General features: G+C 41.4%; 1 protein-coding gene across 8 annotated transcripts in view; it reads right to left on the bottom strand.

Annotated features, from left to right (window-relative positions):
* The window catches only part of LPAR1 (lysophosphatidic acid receptor 1), a 164453-nt gene that overhangs the window by 77321 nt on the left and 77076 nt on the right, over window positions 1-10056 (bottom strand). For 5 of the 8 annotated variants that reach the window (XM_082469224.1, XM_082469226.1, XM_082469225.1 and 2 more), the window contains exon 2: window positions 6905-7064. The exons of the other annotated variants lie outside the window; for them this stretch is intronic. In XM_082469224.1, coding sequence (XP_082325350.1) covers window positions 6905-6949 — 45 coding nt within the window. In that variant the 5' untranslated portion in view covers window positions 6950-7064. The remainder of the gene's footprint in view (window positions 1-6904; window positions 7065-10056) is intronic. 8 annotated transcript variants of the gene reach the window in all.

The raw sequence follows: 10056 nt of genomic DNA, 5'->3' as shown, positions 1-10056 counted from the left end.
TGTTTATCTCCACACGCATTTATTCCTGGCAATACACTGGAGTTTTCCTTAGAGTGTTTATCCAACTTGGCTTTCCTCTGATGGATCTTCTGGCATACCACACATAAGCGCGTCATACACACAGGCCATATGTAGAGATAACCACTCACGCCCTGCAAAAAACTATGGGGAATAATTATGGGGAAAAAGGAAGGAACTAACATATGTCAGGGATCTATTAAGAGGCTAATACTGTACAAAGCACCTAGCAGATATTTTGCTATTTAAATCTGTGAGCACAGTGTATATTATTTGAATTCTAGACATTAAGAAAAAAGAATTAGCTGAAGAGAGATCTATATTGAAAGGGATTTAAACCTATATTTGAACCAAAATTCACCTGGATCTAAGCCCACGCATTCTCTTTTCTCTGGGTAGGTGAAGCCAGACCACACTATGTCTTCATTATGTGGCACTGGAAACATACTTCATACTACAAGTAATTGCTCACACTTTAGTCCAAAAGAAAGTTACTACCAAGATAGCCATGATCCCTTACTTTAGGGACTGATAATTTAACACATGCAACAATTCCATTTTTAAACCTTAAAAAGTCATTGAATAGTTTCAGGCAGAAGAGTAAACTGATCTAATCAGTGTTTTTAGAAGATAACACTTCACATACCAACTGCAAAAACACTTTTGAGAAAAGCAATTGGGAAATTCTGAATATGGGCGAGTAGAAAATGATATTAAAATGTTGTTTTTAATTTTGCTATGTGTAAGAACGGGACTGTGGTTATATAAGTGAATTCTTTCTTAGAGATGCATATTGATGTATGAGGACGGAGATAAAATAACAGGATGCCAAGGATTTGCTTTAAAATATTTCATCCCCCCAAAATGGGAGAAGGTGAAGCAAGTTTGGCCAAATGTTAATAACTGTTGAATCTCAGTGATGGCTATGTTGGGATTCATTATATTATTCTTTTGATTTCTGTGAATGTTTGAAAACTGCATAATACAAAGTTCTAAAAAAAAAACAAAACAGAAGTCTTTCAATCTCAAAAAACACAACCCACTGAACATGGAATTCAACTGCTTCAATCTAAATGTATCCACTCTCTAATATCAGAAATAAAACCTCTAAATACCTATTAGTAATGATGTTCAAAAACACCTGTCTTCCAGCAGACACCAAGTAGAGACCTACTTGTTAGTTATATCAGAGAACTGGGTAAGAACTAGGGGAACAAATCTGTTGATGAAGTTGAAGACATTGAGCATCTACCCAAATTCACATCTTTTTTTTTTTTTAATAAATTTATTTATTTATTTATTTATTTATTTATTTTATTTATGGCTGTGTTGGGTCTTCGTTTCTGTGTGAGGGCTTTCTCTAGTTGCGGCGAGCGGGGGCCACTCTTCATCGTGGTGCGCGGGCCTCTCGCTATCGCGGCCTCTCTTGTTGCGGAGCACAGGCTCTACACACGCAGGCTCAGTAGTTGTGGCTCACGGGCCTAGTTGCTCCGCGGCATGTGGGATCTTCCCAGACCAGGGCTCGAACCCGTGTCCTCTGCATTGGCAGGCGGATTCTTAACCACTGCGCCACCAGGGAAGCCCCAAATTCACATCTTTAATGAAAGCTACGGGACATCACTTGAAGGGATCAAAGTATCTTCGTTTCCTTGGCTTGAAACCAAGACAGCCACTTAGCAAATGAGACAGAATGAAATACCGTGTAAAATACTGATGGCAAAGATTCCTTCCTTACTGGAATCACAGGTGTGAGATCCGAACGCCTTTGAAGTTCTTGAACACCTCTTCTGATCTCTAATACCAGTCGGTTTGAGGGAGCCCAAACCACCCGTTCATGGATTGAACTATTGACCCCTCCATTCAAAAACAAAATAAAACTTTTAATCCATACTCCACCCACAGTAACTGGATGAACCGCCGTTCGAGTCCTGCTAAACAGCATTGTTGTAGAAACAGAAAATGGTCGTTGGTTACCTATTCTACCTCCATGCCCTCCCACCCCCGCAGGGTAAGAGCACATTAGTTTAACCGAAGCACGAGCAGGTTCCTGTCTGCAAACATCTCCGGGGCCTCCTCTGGGTGCTCTTTATCCGGACTAGCGGGGCTATAAAGCAGCTCCAAACACAGCCTTCCTGCTGCGGCGAAGCCCAGTCTCGCCGCAGTATTCATCTAGCTTCGGAACAAGGTGCTGTCTCTCCCAGCGTGAGCAAACAAAAATCCATCTTACAGTCTAGGCAGGAGTCAAGCAGGGAATACGAACTTGGCCCACTTCAAAGCACCAGGCGTATCTTTCACTGACTAAACAGCAATTCCAGCAAGAGTGACAATGAACCTTTCTTCCCTATTATTGTTGGAAACAATCACCAGCTATTTTGTTCATATTAATTAGTTTATATCTAGTAATAGGCAGCCTTGATTAGAAAAATGCTCTTTGTTACCAAATGAATAGAGTACCAAACAAAACCAAACGCTTTTTTTTTTTGAAATTGTTGTTTTTGTCTTAGGAAAGGATTGTCAGGCCTTTCACACTTGAATGTGGGTTTATCTTTGCACAGGTCCCTGAATTCACTCTAAAAGAATGCAAGTTGATGTGCCAGACAATACCGGGTGAAGCTGATTGAGTGAACAGCTTATTACGCCTTGCCTAAGGAGATGCTGTATTTAAATTACTTTTACCTTCTCTGAACCTGGGGAAAACTTGATAATAGGAGAGACTACATGAATACAGGCTTGGGGGCAAGGGCAAATCAGCCTCGGATTAAAATCTGACTGCACAAATTACATGTGAAGAGTTGACATATAATCAAGATGCTCATCATGGGCGAGAGGATCCTGGGAACCAAGTGACCCAATGATCTGCATCTCTCCGGAAGGGTAAGCTGCCTCTCTCTGTGACCTAACACCCCAGCTTACAGCCGACTCCTTCCAAGAGGGCTTGAGTTCCCCCAACTATCAGAAGCTACTACTGTTCCCAACACATGGTGAGAATCATGGGACTCATTTCCCTGGTTGAGATTCATTAATTAATTAGTTCAACGCAGTTGTTAATAGTCAAGGTCTGAACCCAGGTCTAAGGCACACGAGCTATGCAGGCTTGTTTGAGGTTAATGTTAAATACCTTCATTTGGCTTCCGAGACCCTGCAAAACCTTCTCCAACTTTGTAATCTAACACATCTACCTTTTCTACAACCATAAGTATGCCGATAAGTATTTAACAGTGGGTGCTCAGGAATGAGGGCCTGTGTTTGCCAATTTCTGTGGTGTAAATACTCCACCCTGGCTGATTTCAGGCTACAAGCATGAAGTCAACTGGCTCACGAAATTCCTTTGAAAGTTGAACAATCAGATCTTGTGAGCTGGCAGAGCTGGCTCTAGACATCACTGCTCACAAACTCATACCCCAGTCTACTGCAGCCACCCCTGAACTCACATCCCAATGCTGTGAGCTCTCACCCTGGGACACCTGACATTCACACGGGCCGTTTCCTCTCCCTTACCAGAATAACTCATCCTCATTCACAAGCTCCCAACCTGGCAGTCTTCCTTCGAGAAGCCTTCCCTGATTCTACACGTCTTTTCTGCTGTCCCACTTTACCCGCAGAGCACCCAATACTTCCTGTATCATAGCATTTGTGACACAGCATTCTAATTTTTTGTTTCCTTATCTGTGTGTTTCCCACTACATTTATAAACTCTGACAGGGCAAAAGCCTTCTTTATCTTATTTAACTCTTGCACCCCCAAGCCTGCCACAGTGCTTGCGGAAAAATACTGAGATGTATTGAGCAATGTGTCAGATACTGTTCTAAGTTCTACACACATGATCTCATTTCAACCCTAAAACCACCCTATGAAGTTGACTTTTTCATGATGATGCTCATTTTGCAGATGAGGAAACCAAGGCACTGAGAGAGTGAATACCTTTTCTCCTCTCCTCCAACAGGCTCAGTTACGAAATACTGGAGCCAGGATTTGAACCTAGGCAATGTGACTGAAGAGCCTTGTGTATCCTTCTGGACCAGTGTTTCTTAACTTTTTTTTTTCTATTGGTGACGCTCAAGGAGGAAATTTTAATTAAGTTCAAATTCTCCCTAAGGAGAAATTAAGTACTAAGGAATAGGATTTCATCAGGCAAGGTTAAGCTCTGGAGGGATTTTTCATCTCCCAAGATCCAATTTTTGCCCTCTTGGGGACAATCTCTTTCCCGTTGACAATGTGTGTTACAGATTTTTCACTATACGCATTTACATAATATACCATATGTTTATCCCTAAAAACATATGGTCTTGTTTCATAGTTTTAATGATATCTTCCTGTAAGTTTCATTCTGCATCTTGCTTTCTTTTCACTCCACTAGATATCTTGAGGAGACAGAGCTGTGCTGAGATAGACAGATATCCATCATTTAACTGCAGTATTAAAATCATATCAACATGACCGACTATATTAAGTCCTTCTACTATTGAATATTAGAAAGTTTTGTACTTCTTGGCCTTCAATGAATGCATCAATGAATATCTTCCTGCACATCTTCTTGGACTCACGTGTTTCTAACATAGGTACCAAGATGGGAACAGAGCATATGCAAAGGTCTATAATTTTAACAGATACTGTCAAATTACCTTCCAGAGTGACTGGACCAATTTACTTCCCCACAGAGACTTTACAAGAGTATATATTCCCCCAAGTGGTTATACTAAATATGACCTCTTTCTACCTAGGGCGGTGCTAAACATTTTCATTAAATGAGTCATTTAAAAATATTTACATTACTCACCGGCTGATAGTAGCTTGTGTAAGAGGGAAGATGTGTAGATAAGATGATGCTGTTGGAAATGCTGACAAAAGAGAGCAGTGAGACTGGGATGCTGGAATGCCCTGTCCAGAAAACCTGTCCTAGGGCCTAACTCACTCCACAAAAGGCTAAGAATAGTCATTGCAAGGGAACAGCTGCAGTGGACTTTGAAATGGTGACCTCAGGTAACAGGCAGTAAATCTTTTTACCCATTTACCATGTCTCTCTCTCGGGCACCAAGAACACTACTGAGGGGAATGGAAACCAAACACCCAAAGTAAATGAGGTGTTGAAAAGGCAATGATCCATTTACCAGAAACAGAAATACGCATGATGGTGATAACACTAAACATCCTGGAAAATGATGCCACAAACTTTATAATGTTAAGGAACAGCGATGACCAGCCACATGGTAAAATTCCAAGGTCTTCCAGACAAGAAGAAAAGCATTTATAGTAAATCAAGTAGAAATGCCCCTTTCTCCTTTCTCCCTCTCCTTCTTCCTTTCCCTCCGTCCCCTTCTTTACACACACACACACACACACACACACACACACACACACACACACACACACGCTCTCTCTCTATATATGTATAACTGAATCACTTTGCTGTACACCTGAAACTAACATAACACTGTAAATCAACTGTACTTCAATAAAAAAACAAAAAAATTTTTTTAAAAAACCCCACCCAGTATAAAAATACATAGGTCTGTTTCTTCAGATCTCCATTTCCTTAAGAAGGCTCCCATATCATATAAAACTTGTATTCCATTAAAAAAAAAAAAAGAAATATATACAAGATTTAGTAGCCTGCAAAATGATACAAAGAAAAAAAAGTATGGAACAATATTTTGTATCATAATGATTCAAATTTCAATCAATGTGGTTTTTTTCTCAAAGGTGTATTTTTTTTCTTCAACCTTGGCCTAAAAGTGATTCTCGTGAATGCGATCAGAGGTCACAGCCCAAAAGGAAGAGAAGAAGATTAAAGGAAGAGCAAGTGGGAAACCACACTTGATGAGCACTACGTGCTTTGCCTAGCTTCTCTCCTTTAATCCCCACAACCATGCTGTGAAAGATGATTACATGAGAAGAAATGGAAGCTGTGGGAGGTTAGCCTGACTAAGGCACCTTATCCAGCAACTGAGATGTGAGCACAGGCCTAACGACTGCAGAGTCCGCTTCCCCGCTATAGCGCGCTGCCTGCTGAAGCCGGAAGAGTCCGGTTAGTACGTAAATAGATCACGTTGTAAAACAGTGAGAACAATGTTCCTGCCATGTGACTGTTCTTCACTGGGCAGAAAAAGTAACTCGTATTACTGTGGTTCAGAAGCTTCTGGGATTGCATTTTCTTCTCAAAGTTACTAGAACAGGTCAGGACAAAATAATCATCATTATAAGAGGAGGACATCAAGACGACATTCAGAAAACTTGTTGTAAGATTAGATCTGTTCTGGACTTCCCTGGTGGCACAGTGGTTAAGAATCCACCTGCCAATGCAGGGGACATGGGTTCCATCCCTGGTCTGGGAAGATCCCACATGCCATGGAGCAACTAAGTCCCGTGCACCACAACTCTAGAGCCCACGAGCCACAACTACTGAGCCCACGTGCCGCAACTACTGAGCCTGCATGCTGCAACTACTGAAGCCCACACGTCTAGAGCACGTGCTCCACAACAAGAGAAGCCACCGCAATGAGAAGCCCGCGCACTGCAAGGAAGACTAGCCCCCGCTCGCCGCAACTAGAGAACGCCCGCGCACAGCAATGAAATGAAGACCCAACACAGCCAAAAAAAAAAAAAAGATTAGATCTGTTCCGAAATAAACCCTAAAAAAGCCAACAGCAGGATTTACTACTGACTGTCTTGATTTGGAGTTTGATGCCTACGGTAACGGCCAGACACCCCTAGGCACTGAAAACCATAAGCACCTCCCTCACAAAAATACTCTTCAAAAAAATCCCCACCAAATGATACTTCAAAGGAGACACATGATCTCCAAAGTGAAACACACTTTCTGAAACTCAATTGAAATACTCAACAAAACTATGATTAGCCCAGACCTATGCAGGTTTGAATCACATACCTGGGGCTGTGAAATGACAGGGGTGGACGTAGAGGCGGCAGCCATGGCAGCTCTGGAGTTGTGGGCGGTGACCAGGCCCCAGCACTAAGGCACCCCACACGGGAGTCAGGTTCTCGTGGTTGCTGATCAGATCACGGTCATGCTAGGAGCAGCTGTGTACCTGGAAAAGGATAGGAAAACCCACCGTCAGCCTCGGAGGACTAGCATATGCGAGTGAAGTACCTTTGGCCACGGGAAGTGAAAAATCCCCTATACCAAATGCCAACTACCAGCTTAATGAAAAGAGGAACCCGGGAGGGAGCATCTAACATCTCATGGGAGGACTTCTGTACCATTCATCCAAATCAGTTGATGTATTTTCATAAGTCTGAATCCAACTTGGTATGACAGCTAGATGTTTTGGGCAGGTGATTTCAAGTTGTGAAGATAGGGAGAGCGGGCAGAGGGAAGAGCCACCCTGTCATTAAATAACAAAGGAATTGAGTGACTCACAATTAAGAGCTGACAGTTTATAGACAAAGGGCAAAAAGAATAATAGTATCAAGTGTCTCAGAGACACCCAGTTCAACCCTGCCCATTAGCAGATGAAAAACCGTGCGGGTTGGAGAAGAGAGATGACTGAAAGCTTACTCTTCACTAATGGCAGAACCAGCCCTAGAGCAGCGAGCAAGTCCCAGTCCCAGATGAGACATAAGTGAATGTGTTCCATGTTTACATTTCTTTAGGGAACTTGTTACCACTTTCAGGATTAAAGAAAGGGAAGATGCCCCAGAGTTATAGACGTGAGTCGGTCACAAGAAAAAGTAAAGTACTTGGGTTGGGGGAGGGCGGGAGCTTTGTAAATCAGACTTCCACATGTATGAGGAAGAGTACATTTCTCAATGCCTCTCGACATCCTTAGAGAGAGGATGCTAGACCTATGTGATAATTTCCACATTGCAATTTAGTCCAGAAGGGGACATTTTTCCAGTTTAAGAATTTAAGAAAATAAATTCATTTTAAGAAAATTTTTCACTTTTAGGTTGTTTTCATACCATCTTACAATATTCTTTCTTTTATTCAAAAGATATTTATGGAGCATCTACAGTGAACTAAGGGCATAATGAATAAAATTGAGCCTGCCCCTGCCTGCAGGGAGCTTTTGTCTGTAAATATACTTTCTGGTTTCAGCAGCATGCAAGATAACACTGGAATACTTTCAAACTATTGCCAAAGGATACTCTTCATAATAGTAAAAGTTATGAACCAGGATCACAAGATCCAAGTCTTGAGCAGTTAAGTAATGGCAGAGTTGGATATTTAACCCAAGTCTTTGCCAAATCCTCTGGCACTATTTTCTATTAGCTGGATTATGCTGAGCAAGTCACATAACCTCAGAAGAACTGTTTCCTAAGAAACAATCAAGGTTTGGCAGCAACTTACGTTCTGATTTTTGAACATTACATTCTGAGTTTTATCCTGTCTCTGTGTATTATCCTTCATACTGTAGTTTTAATCACTTTAGGTTTTAGCTGTTTAGAACCGTGGCACCTTCCTATTTTCTTCCTCTACCTTTCTGTTAGAGTGACTATTTTTATTAATAGATAAGAAGTAAAGCTGTCAAGCCACATTTTGGTCTAACATTCCACACAAAATTCCATAGCTGCCCTAAGACAACAGTGATGTTCTCCTCAGTCCCAGTTTTAGCGGGAAAAATACCTGCTGTTTATCACACTGTGATTTTAAGTAACAGCCCAGGAGAAAGGCACACATCCATAGAGTGTATTTCCTCTTTCATGAGGGGTGCCAGAGAGCCGAGCCTACCCTGGGAAAACTACAGGGCCCTATGGCGCACTCTTTTGTACTGAACTTATTTCTGGCACCGTTTTGTGCCACCCCTACTTTTGTATTTTTCCTTTTTCCTTCTCACGTATTGACAGTTCACATCTTCTTGCTCTATTATATGTGGAGTGGACAGATGAATATATAAATATATTATATAATATATAAATATATAAACAATGATAACTAAAAAGCAAAACAAGCAGGCAAGCGAGATTCTATGCTAAAAGACTCACGCTCTGTGTGCTGGCCCAATATCACTTCTGCCGAGCTAAATCATTAAGCGATAAAACCATAGAATATTTTCAATAATCAGAGTACACAGAGTTGCCCAAAAGGTGAATGCTGGGCACCCAGCCTGCCGTCGGGAAAGGGATATCGAAACGGATGTGACAAATATGCCATATGGCATCACCGCTGACAGCCAAAGGGGGCGGGGCAGGAGACTGGGATTTAATGAACACCTACTAGATGCCGAGCACTGGCACAATCATTTCACATACAGTTTAAGGCAGATATTGTCAACTCATTTCATAGATGAGAAACTCAATGCACTGTTCCCAGTCATGTGGTCAGGAAATGATGGAGCAGAGACCTGAACCAGGACCCACCCCAGGGCCTTTCCCTAGATGAACCCTCCAAGTGTACAAAAATTAACAGTGAGAAAGTGCTTGGAGTTTTTTGAAGCAAAAATTTCAGAAAGTCCTTCAGGAAGCAGGATGCAAGTCAGACGTTCTGCAGAGTAACTCTTTCCCCAAACCCTGAAACAGAGTACCCTGGGCTGCTCTCATCCATATAAAACTTTCATGATGTGCCCCTAGTTTTGATTTATGTGACACATGCCTGAGCTACATAGTGGATACTACAGATTGTTAGTTTCATATTTTGAAGAAGAAGATCAAGACAGACCATTAACTGTCTTCCCCTAAAGCATCTAAGACATATCGAGTTTTGATGCTTTTGTTAAACCTTTTTTTTTTCAGACGAAGAGATCTCTATTTCTGAGATAATAGTGTATAACACTAGAAGATTCATAAAAGTGTATGTTGAACCTATTCTTACATTATAAGAGCCTTTTGTAAGATGGGATATGGTTATTTAACTCTTAAAATATAAGGGCTAAGCAATACTATCTCAAAGGGTATAAAATAGCTCTCTTGGGGAGCAATGTCTTAAAATTACATTTATGAAACCTATTTACTTCCCAGCCTATTTACAAAACTGTACAAATCATGGGGGAAGAGATGTGATGACAAAAAAGACAATATCCTAAATAATGATGTCATTCAGTCTCTGGCCAAGTAAGCTGGATTACTTTGACATCTTGTGTC

Source organism: Balaenoptera physalus, assembly GCF_965194825.1.
Source record: "Balaenoptera physalus genome assembly, chromosome: 7".
Taxonomy (NCBI): Eukaryota; Metazoa; Chordata; class Mammalia; order Artiodactyla; family Balaenopteridae; genus Balaenoptera; species Balaenoptera physalus.
The sequence above is the reverse complement of the archived record's forward strand: the minus strand, read 5'-3'. Positions and strand labels throughout refer to the sequence as shown.